Source organism: Globicephala melas, chromosome 3, assembly GCF_963455315.2.
Source record: "Globicephala melas chromosome 3, mGloMel1.2, whole genome shotgun sequence".
Taxonomy (NCBI): domain Eukaryota; kingdom Metazoa; phylum Chordata; class Mammalia; order Artiodactyla; family Delphinidae; genus Globicephala; species Globicephala melas.
In genome coordinates this window covers 166,533,823-166,558,763 of record NC_083316.1, presented here as the reverse complement: position 1 = coordinate 166,558,763, position 24,941 = coordinate 166,533,823, and the positions used below count along the sequence as shown (strand labels likewise).

Below are 24,941 nucleotides of genomic sequence, written 5' to 3'. Positions count from 1 at the left end.
CGAGTGCTGGCCAGGCACGCGGCAGGAGCGGAGTGCTTGGCTGGGTGGCTGAGGCAGAGGAAGGGACCCTGCGCTGGCCAAGTGAGCCTCCATCTGGGAGGAGCTGGAAAGGAGGCTTCCGGCAAGGGCAGGGCCCAAGTCACAACAGGGCCCTCCACCGCAGACCCACAATGCACAGCTCAAAGCCCTGTCGCACAGATGGGGCAAAGCTGAGGGCCCAGGCGACGGACAGCTGGCGGTCGGGTCATCTGTGCCAGTTTTGCTTTTAACACCGGACCCCTGAGCGTCCACACGCCTGTGGACACGGATCTCTAGGGCCCGGTCCAGGCAAACAGCGTATCCTGAAGTGAAACCCTGGGCAAGCTCAGCCCAGGCCCAAGCCTCCCTACCCTCCCTCGCGCCCTGCCCTCGGGTTTTTCTGGCCGTGGCGGCAGCGTTCAGACTCAGGGTGTGCTGAAACTCGGGCACGAGCAAGCCCACATCGGGAGATTCCTTGTGAACCCCTGGACTCCATACCAGACCCAGTGCCCCACTGGCCTCCGGGAAGGTCAGGGGGCTGCTCCCAGAGCAGTGAGCCTTTCCACCGGAAACCAGCCCCATGCGTCCCCACCCCGGCTCTCTCCTTTCCCAGCACGCACCTTGACTGTGGTTCTGAGATGGCTCAAAATCCGAATCTGAACTGGAGTCGGAGCTGGAGCTGGAGTTGGATGGGCTCGACTGGGCGGACTTCACCCCACGGCAGCGCAGGCGGGGGGGCAGCAGGGAGAGAGGACAACAGTCATCTTTCAGTCCAAAGAAAAGGAGCCCTCCGGTGGCAGGGACAGCCAGGCAGGACGCCCCAGATACGCACTCCAAAGGCCGCCAAGGCGCCAGGCTCCGGCACCCGAGACCCTGATCCCATCCCACCTCCTCCCCCAGCCCCAGGATGCCACCGGTGTGCATTCAAAATGCAACCAATGACCTTTCTTTTCCCACTGAGGGACGGTAAATCTCCAGCCACGCCTGGTGCTCCCACCTGCCTGCGCAGGAGGACGGGGCTGAGGCAAGCTCTCGCCGCAGGGGGATTGGAGGCGGCGGCAGGCGACTGTGGCTGCTCTCACGTGTGGGCCCTACCCTCCTCCGGCGAGACCACAGCTGGCTGGTGTGTGCTGCGGCGCTGCGGCCAACAGCTGGAAGGTCCGAACAGGAAAGGTGGGTGCGTTCTCATCCTGCCCCTCATTTCCTCAGTCTGTCCTGAGGCTGAGTAGCGACAACAAGCTGTCTCCCTGTCACTGGGTGCCCCTGAGGTGATGATGAGTGAGTGTGTGGGCAAGTGACAAGCACTTGAGGACACAGTGGACTCACAGCTGGCCCCACTGCACCCAGAGCCGGTCACATCCCCCTTCTCCTCTTCCTTTAGCCCTGACTTGGCCACCAGGGGGCAGTAAAAGCCCAAACTAGGAGCCCAGGCCCTAGGATACTAAGGCGTAAGTAGCGTGGGGCAGCACCTCCCACTTGAGAGGCCCGCGTGGGGAAGGGGCTGAGCCAGAACTGGGTGGCGTCTGCTCTGGGCCCTCAGGAGAAACCAACAGGCTGCTGCACAGGTATGCGCAGCAGAGTGATAAGCCCAGGGCCGGGGGCTGGGCCAGACGGGGCTCCAGTGGGCAGTCCATGGCTCAGAAAGCCTGCCAGCCCAGGGCGCCCAGACGCCGTCCAGCCTTCTGTCCTTGGGGACTGTCTGGGGGAGCTGAGCAGCCTGAGCACCTGGAAGGGGCCAGGAGACAGGCGGAGGAACCCAGCCGTGTCTCCTCAATCCTGGCACGTGCCACAGGAGAGGAGACCCCAGGAGAGGAGCCCCTCCCGCTGGCCCGTGGGCTGAGGGCAGCCCCTGCTCCCGGAAGGAGACCCGGGAAGGCTCAGGTCTTTCCTCAGCAGACTCAGAGAAGGATCCCACTGCCTGGGCACAGAATGCTTCCCAGCTGAAGAGCTGAGGGCTCCCTCCTCTGGGGTCCGCCACCGCCCAGCCTGACCCGCTCTGGGCCCTCCCAGCACGCCCCTGCCAACGTCCCCGACTTGCTACCTTCACACGGGCCAGTGGTGTGCCCTGAGGAACCCTCCCCGGGAAACCAGCCTAGACTGCCATCAACCACTGTCCACTGGGTGGGTACCACTCAGACCAGTGTGTGACCCTCCCCACCCCCAAAAACGGGCCTGGAGCCACATGGTCCCCCCTGCATGCATATCCCTCAGTTCTTATTCTGGCTCGGAGGTCCTGGCTTCTGACCTTGGCTTTCTCACCAACCGGCCAAGGCAGCCCGTGGTTTTAAGCCTCAGTTTCCCCATCTGTAAAAGAGCTGCCCTGCTGGCCTCTGCTAAGCACACGGAGGTCGATGCCGATTGCGCTTCCGACCTCTGGGGCAGGGAATTCGGACAGAGCTCCGGGGCAGGGAAGACCTGGCTGGGAGGCCACCAGCACGCACGCTCGGGCCAACAGACTCAGGAAGGTCCAGGGCAGGGCAGCACCTGCTCTGTCCTGACGTCCCAGGCCAGGTGGGCTTCTCAGCCACACTCGTCCCCTTTCCTTCCACATGAATCCAATAGGCGGGGTGTGGAGGGGAGGGGGGAATCGGGAAGTGGTTTCAGCCCCAAGAGCCTAATGGTTCCTGGGGGTCACAAAAGCCCTCGAGGGGCTGCTGACGTGTCCTGGGGCTCAGGCTACACAGGGCGTCCGGAAGGAGGGTGGAGGGCCTGCTGTGCTCCCAGTGCTCCAGGGCCTGTGACTGAAAGGGACTGAGTGTCAGGAACCCCACAGCCAAGGAGACCCCAGAGGAGCAGCCAGAGGAGAGCCAGAGGAGCTGGGGGGCTTGGCCCGGGACTCAGACAAGGAGCTGCCTGGCCCCTCTGAGGGCCGAGGGGGAGGAGGAGACTTGGGCTCCACGCAGCGGTCAGAGCTTTCCGGCAGTGGCGCCCACTCGGCCTCCAGCGTGGGACGGCCGGAGACAGGCAAGGGCAGCTGGGGAGGCCCGGGTCTGGAAGGCCGTCTCGCCCCCTTCGCCATGGCCACGTGTGCCTCGCCAGGTCCCAGGGTCAGGACATGTGAGTCACTGTCCAGCAGCCCTAGAGATCCCCCGGGCATGCTGACGGCCCAGACTCGCCGTTCAGAAGTCTCTCAGCGCGTGGGATGCGCCTCTTCAGCCAGGAGAAAGCCCTGGGCTTCCTTGAGCGATTCCAGCCTCAGGGCCGCGGTGGCCAAGGCCACAGACACTGGACACCCCGCACGGAGCAGGTGGAGGGAGCTGCCCACAGTGGCACGGGTGCTCACAACAATCACAGCAGGACGTCAGGGTGGACACCCGCGGCCAGGGCGCCAACATTCAGCCGGGGAGGCAGGGCTCAGGGAGGCCTCCACCTCTTCCCTACACAGGGGCACCAGCCTTGGGCACAGGAAGGTCTCTCTGGAAGCACCTGAGACGGACGGGAGGGACGCGCACCAGACCAGAGCTCCGGGTCTGAGCAGATGGAAGAGAAAGATGCTAGATGGGGCGCTATGAAGCACCCAAAGAACCTCCGGCAACCGAGAGGTGGCTGGGAGGGCCCTGGACTCCCAGGAGTCTCCAAGTAAGAGAGACGTTCCGGGGTCCTGCCATCCTCAGGTTCATTGGCAGACAGTCTCCCGGGCGCAAGAAGTGCTGGGCATGTGACATCACCAGCCCTGTGTGTGTCCCTAACTGTGGGGATGCACTGTTACCCATGAGCCAAACTGTCACCCCCAGCCACCTCCAACGAGGTGCCCCTGGAAGCCGCACGCTCACGACATCGGTGCTACTGACACAAACCACCTCTGGCTTCACCTCTGGGAACCACCTGCAAAGTCCCAGTGGCTCTCTGAGCAGCAATGCTGGAGACAAAGCTTCTGCCTTTGAGAGTGAATAAGAGTCTGGGAACTACAAAAGGCCACTGAGGGCTTCCCCGGTGGCGCAGTGGTTAAGAATCCGCCTGCCAATGCAGGGGACACAGGTTCGAGCCCTGGTCCGGGAAGATCCCACACGCCGCGGAGCGGCTAAGCCCGTGCGCCACAACTACTGAGCCTGCGCTCTAGAGCCTTCGAGCCACAGCTACTGAAGCCTGCGTGCCCAGAGCCCGTGCTCCAGAACAAGAGAAGCCGCCGCAATGAGAAGCCCGCGCACAGCAACGAAGACCCAATGCAGCCGTAAATAAATACTTAATTTTTAAAAAAAGGCCACTGAGGGCTGGGGCTGGTGATACAGGTGAGGGGGTCAATCGCTCACTCATCCATCCGTCCATCCAACTATGTATCCATCCATCCATCCCTCCAAGTCCCTGTTCGCTGAGTACCAGAGGCCAAACAGCATGCAGAAATGACATAGCCCTCCAAGGCCCAGAGAGGTTTGGCTACCCAGTCAACAATCTGGCCCCTAGCTCCTTTGTGACTCAAGCCGTCTCTGATGGTGACATTCAGAGCCGCATGGAAATGCTGCTGCAGGAAAAACCCAGAACCTCTGGCTCCCGGACCCAGAGAGTGGGATGAAAACACACAGGGACACCACATCACGAGTGGAGGGAGGGGGTGCCCTGGCTGACCGAGCCTGCGGCAGCTGGGTAAAGACTCCATGGTGAGACACAATCGCCCACTCTGACCCCAAAGCGGCCAGTGAGACTCCGGCCCACACAGGGGGCAGCCCGAGAAGAGCTGTGAACGCAGGTACCAGTATCACGCTGAACTGGGACCCTTCATCCCAAGCACCGTCCACACAGATCTCGCGAGGCGGTTTCGTCACCCCCAACGTAAGGGGAAACTGAGGTCTGGCAAGGCAGAGGCTGCCCAAAGCTACATGGAGCAAGTGGGCGCCCAGCCTCCTTGTAACCTCTGGGCAGCTCAGAGCCTGCAGAGAGAGGATGAGGGTGGGGTGTGGGAAGGGGAGAAGGGCGGGGGAAGGAGCCACCTCACCTCGGTCTTGAAGGAGGCCTCGTCCTCCGAGTTGGACTCCTCCGCCTCCGGAGGCTTTTTGATCTCCCTGGGCTCGTTCTCAGGCTTGACCTTCTCCGCTTTGGCACCGCCCTTGTCCTTGGCCGGCTTTTTGTCCGAGAAGGAGGAAGATGAGGTGCGGGGTGAGGTGCTCGGGGCGCTCCTGGACCCCTTGGAGCTGCTCTTCTTCTGCTTTTTGGCGCTGGGCTTGGGTGAGTCGGCGGCGGCCGGCCGCTTGCTGGAAGACTTGGGCGGGGGCGGCGGCGGGGGCCCGCCTTTGGGGGACATGCTCTCCAGTTTGGTCTCCTTCAGGGCCATCTTGGGCTCCTTGAATGCAGCCTTGGGCGGCGGGGCCTTGTCCTCCTTGGGCGGCCGGCCCTCGCCCAGCTTCCGCGCGGCGTCCTTGGCGCTCCTGGCCTGCTCGCGCTCCGGCTCCTTGCAGGCGCCCCTGCTCTCTGAGTCCTTGCGCGGCCGCTCCCGGTGCTCCTTGGTCGTCTTGTGGGCCTTGCAGGCCTTGCTGCTCTCCCTGCTGGCGTCCTGCAATGCCGGGCAGGAGGGGGACACAGTCAAATGGCATCTCGGGGCCGCCCTGCTCCGCCTCCCACGACCCCTACAAAGTATAATCCACCTGATTCAGACTCAGCTAGAGAAAATCTTCCATAAAGCGAAAAAGTAAGGCAGCAGGTGAGAGTTTTAAATGGAGCTGTCCCTTTAAACTACTAGGAAGTGTCAGCAGGTCCCAGGCGGCTGCAGGCTAAGACTCCCCTGAGGGATTCAAGAAGAGTACACGGTGAGTCAGATACAGACAGGCAAGCCACACCGACCCACTCCCGCTCCAGCGCCTTGCAGCTTCCCGCGGGGCTGCTGCGGCGCGGGGGCTGGGGGCGCCAGCAGGCGGGGCCTCTCCTCTGTCCCCACCAGAGCCAGGTGCCTCCCCAGGTCGCCCCCACCCTGCCTGTAAGGCCTGGCTCCGGCCCAGCCTGGCCTGGCCCCAATGCATGCCAGCACCGCAGCTCTTTGATCGCCCTTTAATCTCCACATTGAGCATTAACTGAGCGCCTGCCAGGTTCCCAGGCACTGCGCATGACTAACGGTTCCTAGACGTATCCCGGAACCCAAGCCGCCTGGGCAGCTTTTCTAAACCATGTGCAATGCCTCAACCTCCGCCTCGGAAACCGAGGGTTGAGGGTGGAGCCTGGACTCTGGCATTGATGAGCCAGGTCAGGGGGGCTCCCACCGGCAACAGAGGCAGTGAGCGGCCCTGCACCGGGCCGCCGGGAAGGCGGGCTGGTGGCCTCCAAGCCTGCACGCCTGCGCTCCCTCTGAGCAGGAGCAAGACCACCTACCTCACCAGGCGACAGTGCAGGGTGGGCAGGGCGGAGAGGGCGGACAGCGAGTGCACAGTCACCCCGCCCCCAGGCAGGAGCCCCGTCTGACACCTTGGCGGGCCTGCTCCTCGCCAACACCGTGTACACCGCATCACCACCTCGCCGCACAGCCAGGGCTGCCGGACAGGTGCCCGCTGCCGTCCGCTGCCAGGATTCTGCCCCCAACTCTGTGGGACAGGTGCACGGCTGGGCACCACCAGCAGCTAGACCACAGGGGCCCACCTGGGCGGGGCCCCCAAAGCAGCCTCCCTCTACCAGCTCACCCCAAGTGCTGAAGGGACGGGCGAGCCAGGTGAACACCCAGCAGCTGGGCCTCTGCTTCCTGCGCTCACAGTCTCCAAGGGTCCAGCGACAGAAGCCTCCCAGCAAAGAGCCACAGGGAAAGACGGCACAGCCTAGAACCACCTCTGACCTACTGGAGTCCCCGTTTTCTTGCGGATCCACTACCCACACCAGTGCCAGAGGTTCAGGGCCAGCCCCACGTGGCCATGGGCTCCTGCCGCCTCCCTGGAGAGAAGTCGGCCCTGTGCCCTGGCCCCGGCCGTCACGTCACCACGGCAGCAGGAAGGGGTGCTCACACCACGAGCACCCCTTTAGAAGCCTGTGTAAAGGGGCACCCCTGGGAGGCTGCTGTGGAATGGGGCCAGTCTCTGGGGGCTCCACTCTCCAGCACGCTGTCCCCCAAGGAGGGAGGCAAGAAGCAGAGACCTCCCACACCACCCTGGCCTCTTCCTGCAGCGCCCACGAGCCCGCCTGGGCCGCACAGTCCCAGCCCCGAGAGGTGCAGCGGAGCACCCCTGATGGGCACGACTGCCGACGGCCCCCTGCCCGGAGCGGCAGAGCCTCCCCGCTGTCCAGGCCTGCCCAACTAGCAGGGGCCTCGGAGCGGCGGCTCTTCACCCGGAGCGCTGTACGGGCACCCAAGAGCACAGGCCCTCTGAAGTCACACACTACGTCTGTAGCATAATGTAGACGTTCCTGGGGCAAAGCTCCACTGCAGTCATGTTCTCAAAGCTGTCGAGGACCCAAAATGATTAAGAACCAAGTGTTAGAGAAAAGCCCACCAGGCCGACTGGCTGACATCAGACAAGGAGAGGCAGGGCGCCCTGAAGCTATGGGCGCACGAGTCCAGGGGGCGGCGGGACCAAAGGGAACAGCCACCTGCACAGTGAGCCTTCAGGGGGTCCCGGTCCTCTCCTAGGAGGCTCCACTTCCTGCCTGCCAAGCTACCCTCCGGGGGTCTGTGGGAAGAAACAGAACCACAGGGACCAATCCACCTGGGGCTGCAACAGCCAGACTCTCCAGCGGCCCCAAGGCCCTACAAGGACCACGCCCCTCCCTCCTGGCCCTTCTGCCTGGAGCATGCGGTCCAGCCAGTCAGCCTCTGCAGGTCCAGGCAGTGGAGAATCCGTCTGGGGGAAAGAGCCGTGCTTCCTCAGCTGGAAGAAGAGGCCGATGACTCAGAGGCAGGACTGTGACAATGGGCAGAGGGGTCTGTCAGAGAGCCATCAGCAGAAACCTTCGCAGGGGCCCCCTATGTCACAGCGTTCAGGGGCTGCAGAAAGATGCTGGACCGGGAGGGGTGAAGAGGAAGGACCCTACCTGCAGGCCGCCCAAGCCTCGCAGATACACCCACTGGCTTGGGGGGGCCCAGGGGTTTCAAAGACCTCAGCAAGAGATGCCACCAGCACCCCCAGCAGACGTAGCTCTGTCGGCCACTGGAGTGTCCTCACCACCTGGGAGGGGGCACTTCTCAGGTGACTTGCAAGCAACAGGTACAGAAGAGATGGCAGTTCCCACTCTTCCTATTTTGCACCGACTTCCGAAAAACCGTGGGTGGCTCGGAGAAGCTGCCAAGATCGTTAGCAAGAATTTTTCTTCAAGTCCCGTGAGGTTCAGGGAAAGACCTAGGAGTCCTGTGAAGGGAAGACCCTGGAGCCGCACTCTGTACTTGAAGACTCTGGCCTCACGCGTCCAGAGGGCTTAAGTCAGACAGATCTGAGGATTTCAGAGACCTAGTGGCCTTGTGGAAAGTGCCAGAAAGACCTTGCCTGGCTGACGTGGCCCTCCTCCAAGGTTGCTGATGAGCATAAGGCTGTAAGACGGCCCAAGAGTTCAACCTGTCCACCTCAACCAGGCCCCCGACACCCGATAGGGAGTGAAGCAAGAAAACTGCCAAGATGAGAAATGGATACACTTGCAGGGTTGGTGGCGAACGACTAGCAGCTGCCCTGAGAGCCAGGCAGAGCTTGGCCTCGGGGACACAGCTGTGTAGGTGGCTGCAGCGTAGGACACACGCCCACAAGCTTCCAGGTCCACTGCGGGGCCAGCCCGAGGGCTCCGGAGGCCACTCCGGGACAGCTGAGAGAGAGGTGTCGGGAGGGCAGAGTGCCACCTGCCTGGCTGGCCGAGAGAAGACGGGGAAACGTTTCTTCTTGAGGCGAAACAGCTGGCTCCGCCACGTGGTTCCACCCGGCCCTTCCCCCAGGCGAGCTCTCTCTGCCCAGAGCTGCTGCCAAAGAAGGAAGCGGAGCCTGGAGCAGCCGCGGGAGGGAGCGCCAGCCCCTACGGATGGGGAGTGCCAGTAACGCCCAGGAGGCAGCGGTGGACACGCTCTGTCCACGGCCCCCAGCCACGCCAGCCTCTTGGGGTTCTGTCCGAGTGGCCCTAGGCCCTCAGACTCGGTGGACGGGAGAACGGGGCAGGCTCTCTGGCCTCAAGAGGAACGGGGGAAGAACCTGCGATCATTTGGCTGTCTGAGCGGTTCAGGAGGGCAAGCCTCCTGATGAAGGGGCAGAGCAGCCGGGCGGAGCACAGAGATGTGCTCCGAGAGAGGATGCCAAGGGAGCGAGTCCGGGGACGGAAGGTCCAGCTCTGCGGAGGGGCGCCCTGAGCCCAGGCCCCGCCACTGGGCCCCAGCGCTCCCACATGACTGGGCCTTCCGCCTCACTAACCTTGGAGCCGTGGGACGGTTTGGTCTTCTTGGGGTCAGAGAAGGCAGAGAGTGGAATTGTGGGTAACATGGGGTAGTCGGGGCTGGGCCTGGACACCGTTTCTGCTCCTTCGGGCATTACCATCACCTAGTGATAAAGAAGAGACAGATGTTATCAACGAGCAAGGAGGCAGGCTGGAAATTCGATCGGCAAGAGGAAGCCGGCCTGCGGAGCTTCCCTCCGGGAGGGGCCGAGTGCCGAGCGCTGGAGCCAAGCGGGGCCGGGCAGAGAGCGAAGAGAAGCCGGGTCCCAGGATGGCTGGGCGCGGTGGGCCGGGCCGGCCGAGAAGACGCGGAGCTGTGGCCAAAGCTGCCCCACACGCGGCGGTGCAGACAGACCAGAAGCACGGTTGGCATGGGCGGGAAGCCGGCCGGACACCCAGAGCAGGCAGCTGCGGCGGAGGGGGCAACCTCTGCGGGATGTGTGTGCCCGATGTCCTCCTCCACCGTGAGGCGGGCGGGGTGGACAGACAGGGAGAGTGCGGCCAGGCCAGAGGAGAGCTGCGTGGGGTGGGCGCGGGGGGTGGGGGGGAGGGCTCAGAGGAGGGAGGGTCCAGGGTCCTGCTAGGAGGTGCACGGGGAAACACCTGCCCGGCTCCAGCCAGGCTCCCGAGGCCCCGGCTGAAGGGGGAGAAGGCGGCGGGCAAGTCCTCGAAATACTGACACCGCAAATTGACCCTAGTAGCAGTCAGCGCTCAGAGGGAGCCTTCCAGACGCTGATGAGACAGAACAAAAGAATAAAGCGCACACACACAGAAAGAAGCAAGCATTTAGCCTGGTAGAACAGCCCCACGAGTAACCCTGAAAGCCTGGGATTCCCCGAGGAACCAGCGTTTCACCTGGGGGGGGCCAAGGTCACGCCTGGCTGCGGGGACGCCGGGTTGAAAGGAGGGCGGTGGAGCCCCTTGCCCTCCAAGCCCTGCAGCGGAGCCCGAGGCGGTGCTGCTCACGGGAGCCTGTCCGACCACCACGCTCTGAACCAGACACCCAGAAGCCGCCTGCCCCACCAGGCCCGGGATCACGCTGTTGGCGACCCGCACACTCCAGGCCACAGGGGAGCAACGGAGAGCACAGCCCAGGAGAACGGCGGGGCCACGGGATGCCTTAGTGCGTCCACCCACAGACCTTTTTCTTCTATTTTCGCTGCAACTTCTCTCCCTTCAAATGAAGGTCCCCAACCAACCCTATCCCAGGACAACGCGTGGAGGCCTCCCGTGTCGCTGCCTGTCTGTGACAGCCCTTTGGGGCACATGGCTCCACGGGGACCCGTCTCACCCCTGGCCTCTGAAGGAGCCTCTACCTCTGCGCAGCTCAACTGCCGACGGGGCAAAGGATGAGGCACAAGCTGAGGGGCCGGGCAACCGCCTGGCACAGCGGGAAGCAGCTCAGGTCACCGCTGATGGTGTCTGAGCCTCACGCGAGGAGCGACAGGGCTCAGGCAACCCCGGGAGAAGGGGCCGCACAGAAAGCAGTCCTCGTGGGCTCACCGACGGCCCGCTCCTCCTGCGCTGGCCTCCTGCGCTTCCAGCGCCGACATCAATGTCAATGCAGGCAGGCTCCGGGCCCATCCGCCACGGGATGGCAAAGGCAGCGCCACTGGGACCCAGAGCCCCAGAATGGCAAACAGGGACCAGGACTCAGGGCTCGGGAGCCACTGTCCCATAAAGGTCTCGGGCAGCTCCTAGGACCAGAAAGCACTGCCCTGCCATCAGCCTGGGGCGTGAAGCCCGCAGCCCCAAAGGGCGACAAAGTTCCTGACCAGCCAACCGGCTCTCCAGGCAGCCCCAAAGGGCCAGAACAGCAGCCAGCAGAGACCACAGGGTGGCAGCTCGCGGGCCTCCCTCCCTCCCTCCCAAACTGCAGGCCGCGCCTGCCCTCCCCACCTCCCTCCCCCGCCCCTGCGCACCTCCTCCTCCCTGCCCTCCAGTTTTATGTGTTTAGATGATGCTCACTGAACCTGCATCTCCTCAGAGCAAAGAAAACATCTTTTTTTTTTTTAAATTTCAAAACGTTTTAGTTTTTAAAAAATAAAATAAATGACTATAAATGATACAACTAGTTTTCCCATGTGACTCTAAAGGTTAAAAAAAAAAAACTTTACGTGGGGAGCCAAGGTCTCAGTGCCTGGGTCCTGGGACTCTGAGAGGCCCGTGGACGCTCTGTGTGTCTGTCTCCCAAAGAGAGGTGACCGTGAAAGCTTTGGGGGAACACCCGGGAACACCTCGGGAAATACTTTGGAAAATATTTGGCAGCGAAAATAAGGTAGAGAAGCAGAGCTGGGGGAGGACCGCTGAACCCAGCAAACTCAGGGCCAACATCTGTGTAAGCTGACGCTGCACCTCCCGGCTCTGTGACTGGACTCCGTCAGCCATCATGTGCTAGATTAGAATCGCACGCTAATCTTTTGCTAGGAATACAGCGTAACTTAATCACGTATTCTGCGATGAATACGTGATTGCTTTCATATTATTAAAAAAGTTTATAGAAAGACCCAACTGAATTAAGTGAACAGGAAGGGACTGCTCCCCAGAGCCAAAGAAACCCAAGCCAAGCACCCTGCACGCACTGGGGAGGTGCGCCTGCCTCGACGACACACACGTGCGCACACACAGGCTCTCGCGCCCCCAGCCCGACTCCCCCATCCCAGGCTCGGGATGTCCGTGTGCTCAGCCCACCGCCCTCGGCGCAGTCCAGTCCTCCTCCACGACCGAGCACCCGACCCAGCTCTCCAAAGGCCTTGCCACGTGCAGGGAGATCACTGGCCACACAACTTGCTACGGAGACCTAAGTTCTGAGAGCCTGTGTCACCAGGACAAAACCGCCAGGAGCGCGCATCAGCAGGGAGCCCCTACAGAGCCGGGGCTGCTCCCCCCACCCCCCATGACACGCCCCCGCGAGGCCTTGCTGATCTGGTTAAAACTGGCTCCGGCTCCAAGCTGACAGATTGGCCTCGCGCCCATGCCTGCCCCCTCCCCCCACCCCGCCCCACCCCCATGGAGGACAGTGCTAATTGCCCACAGCCAACAAGAAGCTACAGGGTAACTAGAGACTAGTTAGTCACTCGCAGCGGACAACACCCTAGCGCAGACTCAGGGCGCCTGGGTCCCATCCAAAGCTGCTGGGCGCCACCCGTGCAACCTGCCCCTCTGGGTCTTGGGTGCCCAACCACACGCTGGAGAGCCCCGGGTGCCCCCAGCACCAGGGCCGCCCAGCGCTGGGGGCCATGTTGGGGCACGTGGAGCGGCACACTCACCCCGCCGGCCATCAGCAGCTTGTACCGGAACTCCACGGTGGGGTTGTTGAAGGTGAGCTTCTCACAGCGCAGGTGGTTGACGGGCGGGTTGCCCTCCAGGTTCAGGAACAGGTCGTAGGTGAAGCAAACCTTCCTTGGCTCCTCCTTAAACAGAGAAAACAAAAGGAAGTCTACTCAGAGGGCTGGGCAGGAGGCTGCAGGGCAGCCGCGGACCAGGCGGAGGCACTCCTTGCCGCCGGGCCTGCCCCCCGTCCCCTCGGACCCTCATCTGCTTCTCTGTGTGTGTGTGTGCCTCCCCATCGCTCCGCTCATGCAAAATAAATCAACTTACTATTTGCGGAGCGGCAAAGCAGGCACCACGACAGAAATAAAGATCATCAGGATGATATTCTCAGCTGGTTAATGAAGCAGTCCTGCCGATGGTGTGCGGAGTCCCGCACACACAATCCCCCTCAACCCTCAGTGCTCGGCCCATGGACGGGGAGGACGACGCTCCAAGACACACAGCTGCTCAGCGACAATGCTGAGACCGGACCCCAGGCTCTAGGACCAGGATCCTGCAGCCTCAACCCCCGGCCCCTTTCCTGGAAGGGAAATTTCTCCAAAGACATACAGGCGGCCAATAAGCCCACGAAAAGATGCTCAACACCATTAACCGCTAGGGAAGTACAAATCAAAACCACAAAATACTGCCTCACACCCACTAGGACGGCAATTATTTTAAAAAAGGAAAATAACAAGCCTTGGCAAGGATGTGGAGAAACCAGAATCCTGGTGCACTGCTAGCAGGAAGGTAAAATGGTGGTCCCTCTGGAAAAGTGTATGAAAGTTCCTCAGAATGCTGAATACAGAGTAACTGTATGACCCACATATCCCCCCTAGATGTATACCCCAAAGAAATGAAAATACACATTCACATAAAAACTTGTACGCCTGGGCTTCCCTGGTGGCGCAGTGGTTGAGAGTCCGCCTGCCGATGCAGGGGACACGGGTTCGTGCCCCGGTCCGGGAAGATCCCACATGCCGCGGAGCGGCTGGGCCCGTGAGCCATGGCCGCTGAGCCTGCGCGTCCGGAGCCTGTGCTCCGCAACGGGAGAGGCCACAGCAGTGAGAGGCCCGCGTAACGCAAAAAAAAAAAAAGCAAAAAAACCCAAAAAACTTGTACGCCTATATCCACAGCAGCATCACTCACAATAGTCAAAAAGCAGAAACAAACCCAAGTGTCCATCAACAGGTGAATGGATAAACATATTGTGGTCCATCCATGTAACAGAATGGTATCCAGCCACAAAAAGGAATGAAGCACTGACACGTTACCACGTGGATGAACCTCAAAAACACGATGCTCAGTGAGAGAAGCCAGACACAAAAGGCCGTGCAGTGTGTGATTCCATTTACACGAAGCGTCCAGAACAGGCATATCCAGAGACAGAGTGGCTTCATGGTTGCCAGGGGCTGGGGGAGGGGAACGTGGAAACTAACTGCAAATAGGGATGAAGTTTCCTTCTGGAATGATGAGACCGTCCTGGGAACTGGAAAACTGTGATGACTGCACGACACTGTGAACACGCTAAAACCACCAAATTCGTGTGCTTTAAAAAGGGTGAATTTCCTGGTATGTGAATTACACCCCAATTTTTTAAAGTGCTATCCGTGGGAGAGAGAAAACTAGGAGTACAGGGAGCCAGTGGCAGCCTCTCAGCAGTGCACAGGAGGTGAGGAAGGAGGGCAGGTTCGGCAGGGCTCAGGAAGGAGGGGCAGGGCAGCTGAGCCCTCTCGCTGGCACTTCCCGGGCTGGCTTCTCTTTGCCCCTTCCTCCTGCGGTGGTGCACCAGGGCCCCGGCCGCCCCGCCATCCCTGGGCAGATGCCGCGTGGTGAGCTGGTGATGCAGGGAGCGGCAGCCTGGCTGGCCACACGCCCGCTTCTGAACAAAGGGGACAGGAGTGAGGTCCTGCAGTTGCACTTAGACGACTCTGTCCCCCCATCCAGGCCACAAAGGTAGAAGGTGCATCTGTCACGCGATGGAGCCGCAGACCCTGCCCTCCAGGAGCTGCCAGGCCTTCTCAAGCCAACCTGACGCCACCGACACCGACCCGGCCCCTCCCCTGGCCCCTGGCCCCAGGAAGAATAGGTTTCTACCTCGCCCATCTGCACGAGACTTGGAAATCAGTCCCCTTGTCCAAGGTGGACAGTGACCTAGTTTGAGGCGATGAGATAAGGGAGGTCAGCCTAGGGAGGGCTTTCCTTTCCAAATCAAAAAAGTGCAAGAAAGTCTCAGCATTTCTCTTCTTCCTGCCTAACTGTGAGACAGTACACGGTACACCTGCAGGCCGGCATCAGCCACGGCACAAGTGTGGAGGGAAGCCGAGAGCACCCCAGGCGGGCAGCCCTAGTGCCACAGAGCTGCTGCCTCCCACTTCTTGTTAAGGAAGAGAAAGCAGCCCCTGGTAACCACTGTTACGGCCCTCCATGCAGCCAGTGCCCCTCCTCTGTGTCCACCCATATGGAGGCATTTGTCACACTGGGTGTGTGTCCCCACCAAGCTGGGAACCCCTGGAGGCAGCAGCTGTGGGGACTCCTGTCCTGCACCCCCCTCCCCAGGTGCTGGCCCTGGGGAGGCGCTCCATATTCGCCAAAAGAATGAAATGTGACCACTGCTGGAGAGGGGCCTGACCCAACAGTGGGGGCGGGGAGGGGCCAGGAAGGGCCCATGGAGGCTGTGACAGGCTTGGAGAGCAGCTAGAGGGTGCACAGAAGCACCACAGGCCACAGTGTCCTCTCTGGGACCCCGAGAGCCCACGTGGCTGCAGCTGGAGGGGAGGGTGGACAGCAGTGGCAGCAGGGGACCCAGAGAGAAGGGCCCTGGCCGCCACTGAGAGGGTGAGCCTCATCCTGGGGGCAGAGGGCTCTACGGGGGTTGAGGCTGGGGAAGAGAGAGCACAGATTCGTGTGCTGGGGAATAAACAGCCTCTGGCCGGCAGAACGTCTGTCGAGACTGGGAGCAGGGCCTGAAACTGGCAAACAAAGGAGGCGGGTGGAAGCGAGCATTTGTCCCGCTTTCCCACTAGGTAAACACACAGACGATAAGAGGGGTAAATGGCACAAACGTATCCCGGCTACTACAGGAAGAAGGAACAAGATTACCACCCATCTGTGACTCCTGACAGGTCGGTCACCCAGGCGCTGTCTGTTAACCCTGCCAACCTCACCAGCACGGACCCCCTTCCCGGGAAGACCTCACCTCCAGATTCAAGTGCACGTTGTCAGGGAAGACACAGATCAGGAGACTGTGCTAAATGCAGACACCACGGGGACGAAAGCAGCAACAAGGCAGACGGTACCAAACTCTACGGGACAAATGACGCAGCTTCTCCAACAAATAAAGTGCAAAGAAACAAAACAAAAAAAAAAAAGAAAAAGAAGGTAGAAGGAGAATCTATAGATTCAAAGAGACTTAGGAGACAACCGCCTGAATGACAATGTGCAGGTCCAGCCAAGATCCTGATTCAGACAGGAAAGATCTTTAGGCTGGGGATTAAAAAATCGATAATTTGCAGGCGTGACACTGGTACTGTTACACTACTAGAAAGCAGCCCTGGGACTTCCTTGGTGGCGTAGTGGTTAAGAATCCACCTGCCAATGCAGGGGATACGGGTTCGAGCCCTGGTCCAGGAAGATCCCACATGCCACTGAGCAGCTAAGCCCGTGTGCTGCAACTACTGAGCCTGCGCTCTAGAGTCCGCAAGCCACAACTACTGAGCCCGCGAGCCACAACTACTGAAGCCCGTCCGCCTAGAGCCCGCGCTCTGCAACGAGAGAAGCCACCGCAATGAAGAGCAGCCCCCGCTCACAGCAACTAGAGAAAGCCCGTGCGCAGCAACGAGGACCCAACGTAGCCAAAAGTAAATTAATTGATTTTTTTTAAAAAAAGAAAGAAAAAAATAAGAAGCAGCCCTTATCTTTTAGAGCCACAGTCTGAAGCGCTGACACGTGAAATGATGATGCCTGGGATCTGCTCCAAGATGACGCAGGCAGGAGGCGGCAGGCCACAGACAGCTCCCAGGGGCCCATCCCATCACCCCGTCCACTCCTGCAGGTGCTTCCAACTTTCCCCGGTCACCTTCCGAGTGGACATAGGGCAGTGAGGCTACAGGCTAGGAGGAGGAACTCGGCTGAGGGCACCTGTGTGTCAGCAAGGGGAGGTCAGCAGACAGCTGGCTGTCCCCCTTGCAGGGCACAGGGTCAGGCTGGGCCTGGGGCTCGTCTCTCCCTGCACAAGGCCTGCCCTCCTGAGCCTCGGCTTCCTTACCTGTAAAGGTGGGAGGATGAGCTACAGCCACAGGGCTCAGCTCTGCGCCATCAAGAGACGGAAACCACTGTTTTCACCAGGAAGAAGCGGAGGCTTGACGAGGGCACATGGAGATGCAGCCCATACGTGGGACCCCCGCTGCCAAACTTGGGCGCCCGAGGCTCAGAACCAGGACTTCCTCTTGCCTCTGCCCTCTCTGGGTGACACCCCCTCACCCACCCCACCCCCCACCAGCCGCAGCCTGGTGGTGCAGCTGCAAGGCTGGTCCAGCCACTCCCCCAGTCCCTGGCCCCTCAGCCAGCCCCTCCTCGTCTCCTCTGGACCACTCGCTGCCCCTACCACCCAGCTGCTTCTGCTGCGGCCTCCTCTCAACTCATGGAGTTTGAACCGGCTCCTGGCTCATCCCCAACCCACTCCTTTAAAGCCCGCCAATGGCTTCCCTCCGAGGGCCTCCTCTGACCATCATCCCCAATCACAGCCTTTGTCACGGTCCACAGGATGCATGTCTGTTTTCTGTCCACCACGCTTCTGGACAAAGGGACCCCTTCTGTTCCTATGGGGCAGCGCTGAGCAAGCACCCATGTATGCTGAATGTACCCATGTACTCGTCTGTCCTACAGAAACTTCACGGGTGCCCGCCATGTGCCCACAGCACGACCAGGGCTGAGGAGGGTCTCCAGTGTCCTGAAGCCCTCAGGGCAGCAGCGATGCTGCCATGACGCCCACTGCTCTGTAACGTAACTCCGTGGAGTGTCCCTGAGGCCAGGCACTCTTCCAAGCACAGGTGCTCTTACTGTCCCCATTTCACAGATGAATAAACTGAACCAGAGGCAGAGCACACACCCAGTGCCAAGAGGCCGGTCAGCAGGGAGCCAGGACGCCCTCCAGGCAGGCGGTATCCTCTGGAACCCCGGGCTCTTGGAGCATTTCTCACACCCACACAAACCAAACAGGGCAACGCGCTGGCCCGAGACAGCGCCCAGGAGGAGTTCTCTGGGATGCCCAGGTGAGCGGTGAGGAGCAGAGCCAGGGAGTGGCATGTGGGCTGGGCAGGGGCCTCCCCCAGCACCCAGCATGTGCCCCAGCGCACACTGATGATCAGAGCTCCCTCGGGACAAGACCTGGGGCCTGAGAGGCTTAGGAACTTCCAAGAGGGTGGCGGACCACTTCCTGCCCAGCCCCCAGGAAACCAGCCTCCTGAGAAAGCCAAGAGGCAGGCAGCACTACAGCACCCCAAGAGCCAGCAGCACACTAGGTGAGGGGTGGCCAAGTTCAAGGTGTGCAGGGTAGCAATCCCAAGAGTAACTAACATACTTAGTCATTCCAGTGGGACCCCTGGACCCTCGGGATCCCGAGGCCGGCCTCAGGGGTTCTCAGACCAGGCCCTGGGCCACTGGCCACTGGCCAGCATCCCTCTCTAGCCTCAGCAAACTAAGATGCGGAGGAACTGGCCAAACTGGTGTCAGCGCCCAAAGCCGGCAGCACACACATCTGTCCACTGCATGGGGAGTGCGGGCCACGGGGCCTGTCCGGGCCAGCAGCCCCCAGCCCTGGGCCGGCTGACTGAAGTTCTGCATTGGGCCCCGTCCACCACCTCAGAACCCACCCCCGGGGCCATCTCCAGGGCCCCCCTCTGCTGCAGCTGGCAGGGCTGGCCCAGAGGACCTCCAGGTCAAATGGAAGGCTCCCGCAGCCTCACTAGCCGAGGAGGACCCCTGGTTCCTGAGGACCCTGGGGCTGTATCCTCTGCCCTCCCTGGTCCCTCGGGCCTGTTCCACGTTCCCTGTGAGAGGCCCCGGGGTTCGCATATGCTGAGCTTAAAGGACAACCAGGTAAACCTGAATCTGACCATGGCTCTAGACCTAACTGGCAGTTTACAGGGCTGTAGTCAGCAACATCCCTATGGGACCACAATACAGCGTCTGAAAGTGCTTTGCAAGGGAGAGAAAGGGAGAGAGAAAGATTTAAAGACGCTTAAGAGACACAGCAATCAGTAGCAACGTACTGACTTTATTTGAATCCTGATGTGAACGAATTATTTAAAATATATATACGTGAGACAGGGAAACTCTGATATTATTGGATATTTGACAATATTAAAGAATTACTGATTTATTAATTTCTAGATTTGATAATACTGTTTTAGGTTTGTTTGTTTTGTTTTGTTTTTAAAGAGTCTTATCTTTTTTTTTTTTTTTTTTTGCGGTATGCGGGCCTCTCACTGTTGTGGCCTCTCCTGTTGCGGAGCACAGGCTCTGGACGCGCAGGCTCAGCGGCCATGGCTCACAGGCCCAGCCGCTCCGCGGCATGCGGGATCTTCCCAGACCGGGGCACGAACCCGTGTCCCCTGCATCGGCAGGCGGACTCTCAACCACTGCGCCACCAGGGAAGCCCAAGAGTCTTATCTTTTATAGACACGGGCTGAAACATTTACAGAGTAGAAAAAAATAGGATGCCTAGCACCTGATTCAAGACATGCTGGGTTATATAGCAGAAACTAACACACAACGATGCTCCAATAAAGATGTTAAAAAGAAAGAAAAAGAAAAAAAAAAGACATGCTGGGAGCAGAGATGAGAAGAGCACCGCCTGCAGGTGAGTAAGTGCTGAAGCTGGGTGGTGGGCGCTATGTGGTGGTTTGCTCTGCTGCCCTCTCTACTTCTGCATCTGTTTCTTGGTTTTCTATATTTAAAAGTTTAAATATACACTCCTAGCACCCCCAGCCTTCCCCACAGCTCCGCATTCGAGCATCTACTGACTACCTACGTGGGCTGCCTGTATCCTGGTACTGGGGACAAGGGTGCAGGCAGGCCCGCGGCCACCCTCCCACTGTCCCCAAGATCCTCCGTGGCCGCAGGTTTACGTCTCCCCCATCCCCCCGCCCCTGCCGCCGCCCTGCCGCCAGCAGCCCTGCCAGCCCTCCCTGGGGTCAGGCGCCAGGCGGCAGGTTTTACTCAGCGCCTTATTTCATCCTGCAAAAGCTCTGAGAGTTAGTCACTGCTCTCACTGCCCCTCGGGCAAGGAAACTGAGGTTTTGCGGCATTTAATCAACTGCCAATGCTACACGGAACCAATAAAGGCCGGACACCGGGTCGGCACACCACAGCCTCGGGCGTGTGCAGACCCCGCGCTTCTGTGCACTCAGCTCCTCCGGCCTGGCCCGCGGGTCCCCAGCCCAGGCCGACCAGAACGGGGCTTCCAGGCGGCAGGAGAGAATCGCAGACCGCCCGGGAGACACAGCGAGGGAAGCAACGCCTGAAATCCCACTGCCAGGATCGAGTCTACCCGCCTAGTAAACAAGTGTTCAGGGAGGGCCACTGAGGCAGCCCGCAGGAGTGACGGTGGCCCTCAGCCGGGGAGGGCAGGTCCATGATGGCTGGTCTAAGCTGAGGGGCTCGCTAAGCAGACAGCGCGAAGAACTCGGCAGAGCTGTGGGTACCAGCACAGCAGGGTCCACAGATATTCAGTTTGAAATTGCATCTCTCTCTCTCTCTCTCCCTCCCCCTCCCCCCCACTCACTCAAACACATACACACAGAAGATGATGTTGTTTCTGGAAGGTGACTTACAGTGGTGACAGTGGCCACTTCAAGGAAACAGGCTGGAGAGGAGACCCGGATTCCTCGCAGCCTCCACATATCACCTTTGCAGTTAGAAGTACGAGAAAAAACTTTTAAAAAGCATTAAGGAAAGCAGTGCAATGTGGGCTGAAAACCGTGGGCTTTGGGGTCTTGAGACCTCCCGGGTGTCACACCGTTGCCTTGCTGTGTGGCACTGGACCCGCCACTCCACCTCTCTGAGCCTCGGTGAGAGGAGGAAATAAACCCCCAGGGTTCTGGGTGCACAAGGGAAGGCAGGAGGAGCGGCTGTGACTAGCTGGTAGCACAGCATGGGCAGCAGCTGTCAGGCGGCCCAGGAGGCCAGGAGGCCGCCCCGCGGGTGACCTCGGTGCCTGCCAGGGCCGGCTGCACGAGGCACAGTCACTGCAGTGCTGCGGGAGACAGCCAGAGAGGCAAACCACCGAGATGCCCGTCAGGATGGCCCGGCTGGAGGTCAGGGGTGCCAGGGACATTCTCTTTCCTTGAAAATGTACCTCTGACATCTGAACATAATGGTGCATGCCCACTGAGGGAGGCTCAGACAGAACACAGTGACCCAGGGGGCAGACTCCGGAGCCCGCTGGCTCCTGCACTTGCTGGGGACATCGAGCAGGTGACATCATGCAGGTGACACCACCAGTTCCTGCTCCAGCTTCCTCACCTGTGAAATGAAGTAACAGACCCCAGAAACGCTGGTCATCATTCCACAACGACGTGGACAAGCTCCAAGCCCTGCTGCCCGTGGAGGAAAGCAAGAGCAAACCCACAAATCCAGGACAGGGGGAAAGCCCACTGCTCTAGAGCAAAGCCTCACTCACACACGAAATGTAAAACCCACGGGGGAACGGCTGGAGACACACACCACCACTCACCCCTTAGGAGCAAAGACGCTGGGGGACGGAGACATGGAAAGGGAAGAGTTTCGCTTTTTTTTTGCTCTGCATGCTTCAGTGTCGTCTGAATTTTGGGTAACCTATATTCTGAATATATCAGTGTATTGATAATCAATTAGAAATTAAAACAAGGTAGCAGAAAGGCAAAGACTACAATTTAAAGAGCTTTGAATGGAAACAAATACTTTTATGCTTAAAGTTAGCTTCTATTATCTGGAGCCCTAACAATGGTTAGGCCCCAAGCGAACACCAAAAAGGGTGAGAAAGGAGCCAGCAATACGAACACACACGTAAAATGGCAATCTGGCAAGGAAACCTGGAGCAAAACAGACAAAAAAGAAGAAAGGGTGAGGCGTCCTGGGACGAGCCCATGAGTGCTTGGAGCCCAAGGGACCCAGGCTTCGCTGGTCTCCTCCCTGGACCTCACTGCCCCCCATCTAAGACCGCCCCCATCCCCAGTGCTGTCAAGACAAAGAGACACAAGAGCCAGGTATGCAAAAACGCGGATCAGCTCTCAACCTGGGACTGAGGCTGCCGGAGCCGAAGCTCCATCCAGGAGAGCACCCGGGCTGATGTGGAAAAGCCCCTCCCACTGCCTGCACCCCCCTCACTTTGGGGGGCGACAGTGCAAACGGCTCGGTTACACAAGTGGGTCAGGCCGCACCTCTTCTCTCACTCATTCGCTCTTTCAAGGCGTGCCTCTCCGGGGCTCCACACCCACCCTCTAGGAAATGCAGATGCTTCTGGGGTCCCACACGGAGGAGTAGAGGGATGCTACAGAGAAAGATGAACCGAGGCACAGCTGGCCGGCATCCACGCGGCCTGTCACAACTTGGCAGCCCCTGACCTCTTCCCTGGTCTCCTCCCATCTTGTCCCCTCTGTCCTGGCTCCTCGGGGATCCACCAGTGGGGCCGACCCCCCCGTTGCTTCGACCAGCAACTGTCCCCGGTGCAGAGCAGCCGAGGGCTGCCCGCCCCCTGAACCCAGCAAGGCCCCAGAGAGCCTGGGAGCCGAGGGGTGTGCGGGGCTGGTGGTCCCACCAGGGGCGAGGGCCTAATCACTCAAGACCCACTCTCGCCCGCCGTCTCAACCCACACTGAGGGCAAGTGGGGAAAGCCCGACCGGCCGCCACCAGCAAGCCAGGCACCCAGAGCCGCTTCTGCCCAGGGGGGCTGAGGACCTGGGGGCCAGAGCACCGCCCACAACATGTCGCTGGTTCTGCCACGCTGCCCACACTGTCGTCCCCCCAGCACAAGTCAGCGGGAACGTCAACGACGAGGCCTCTGAGGGCTTCCGGCTCAGAAGCCGGCCTCGCTGTTTCAACTTACTTTAAAACAAACAAACAAAAAATCCTTTCTGAATAAAACCACGCAAAATTCCTAATAAAACGTACCAAGACGCCCTTTCTGTGACTTCAGCTAACGGCATCTGAGAAAAGTCACGTTAAGTCAGTGATGGTGAGCGCTCAGTGTCCAACAAGAGCTTGCTGGGGGCGGGGTGGAGGGCAGGGAGGATGTCCAATATTAGCAGAAGCCACCAGAGTAAACTTCTTCACGTTCTGCATTTCTGAAAATCGGGCTGTGTCCTGAAGTCAGCAGGCACCCAGAATGTGTTCTCTTTCTCCTCCCGAAGTGTGTCATTAAGCGGACGGTACATCTCACAATGAAGGGGGGCAGAGACCAGAGGAAACGGGGCCAAGGTCAGCTTCGGGGAAGTTTTCACAGCCCAAATGGCCCAGCTGAAGGCTCCACACCCATGTGTGCCCAGGCCAGCGTTCACTCCCTAACAGACGTCTGCAGGGCACAAGCGAGGGCCGCCGGCCCGACGTGGGATATGACAGAGCAGGTGTCTCTGAACTCAGATGACCTCTCATCCCCACCCTGCCACTGACCCTCTTCTCTCCTCTTGGTCTCACCAATCACTCCAAGCCAGAAACTCAGGACTAAGGGGCAACCAGCTTTAATTTGAAAAAGAAAAAAATGAGATCAGCTCGTCCGCACCTGCTCCCACCCGAGACCAAGCCCCCAAGTCCCCCTTCACGTGGATACTTCAGGGCCCCTGAGCCCTAGACACCGACCCTGCTTCCCCAGGACACGGACAAGTACTTCCCGCTTGTCAGCCACTGAGTTATTCCCAGGAAGGCCTGGGCCAGGTCTGCCCAGTCATGTGACCGTGCTGCCACCAGACAACCTGGGACAGGCCCGGGAGAGGCGCCTCACCGCGGAGTCTGAGGCCAAGGCCGAAAGATCTCGCGAGCAAAGAGGCAGATGGACCCAGAGGGGTCAGAGGGATCGACCCCTCGCTGAGGGTCTAGAGCACACCCACCTGCCGCGCACGGGCCTGAGGGGTCTTTTACACAGCGAGCGTGACCGCATCACACACAACCGGGCTGATCTCTCCAATGCCCCCCAACGCTCTCGCCCCTCCCACCCCGGCCTGCCTTTGAACCCGCGTGGCCCCAACCCTCACCAGGAAGAGTGTCTTCCCATCCGCTGTGTCCCGCGGACTCCCACCCACCCGCAAGGCTCTGAGTAAGCCTGGCTTCCTAAGGGAAACCTTTCTCGGCACCTCCCCCCCGCCCCCTTCTAAGTGGGTCCCTGCGACGCGCTGGCAGCACTGAGGACTGGTGCTGACCTCGCTGCCCTCATCCCTGCTTGTCCAGCACCTCTTGCGCTGTCGGTCTGGGCGCTCCACCAGACGTGGGACCGGATCCACTTTGGTCCTCATTGTGTCCTAGACTCGGTAAATATCTGTTGCTTGAATAGATCAATGAAACTGCAGCAAAAACAAAACAAAAACACCCCCAAAACAGGAGAAAAGCAATTCCCCCTCCTCACTGTAAATAAATAAACTTTTCTAAAAACCCTCAACTGCAAAGAATAAATGACAATGGCATCGCCTTCTAGATACCATCTTCCTACAGGCAATTTCCTTCTGCCTCTTTAAACAGCTGTTTCCGAACACGCTGCCAGTGGGTGGCCTGCAAAAACAAAACTCACGGGTTTTTAGATTCCCTTCGCCAGACCCAAAGCACAAGCCATTAAAGAAAAAACAATGATCAACTGGGCTATCAAAACGTAAAACTTTTGCTGGGCAAAAGATACTGTTAAAGAGAATGAAAAGACAAACCACAGGCTTGGAGAAAATATTTATAAATCATGTACCACATAAAGAACTTGTATCCAGAGTATATAAAGAACTATTCAAACTCAACAATAAGAAAAAAACTAACCCAATTAAAAAAAAAAAAGACAAAAATTCTGAACACTCACTTCACTTCTCCAAAGAAAATATATGAGTTGCAAATAAATACATGACAAGATGCTTAAGTGTCATCAGCCATCAGGGAAATGCAAATCAGAATCTAATGAGACACTACTTCACGCCCACCAGGATGGCTGTAATCAGAGAGACAGAAAGTGTGGGCCGGGATGTGGGGACATTGGAACCTCGGACGTTGTTGGTGCGAAGGTAAAATGGGGCAGCTGCTATGCCACACAGTCTGGCAGCCACTCAGAAAGTTAAACACAGCATTATCGA

The 24,941-nt window shown here is 59.5% G+C and overlaps 1 protein-coding gene across 3 annotated transcripts in view; it reads right to left on the bottom strand.

The window, feature by feature from the left end:
• MLLT1 (MLLT1 super elongation complex subunit) overlaps positions 1-24,941 on the bottom strand; it is a 131,130-nt gene that overhangs the window by 5,677 nt on the left and 100,512 nt on the right. For 2 of the 3 annotated variants that reach the window (XM_060297271.1, XM_030879426.2), the window contains exons 4-7: positions 12,600-12,743; positions 9,309-9,434; positions 4,949-5,503; positions 639-726 (exon numbers count right to left, since the gene is read on the bottom strand). In XM_060297271.1, the coding sequence (XP_060153254.1) occupies positions 639-726; positions 4,949-5,503; positions 9,309-9,434; positions 12,600-12,743 (913 nt within the window). The remainder of the gene's footprint in view (positions 1-638; positions 727-4,948; positions 5,504-9,308; positions 9,435-12,599; positions 12,744-24,941) is intronic. The other variant, XM_030879427.2, reaches the window with a different exon arrangement.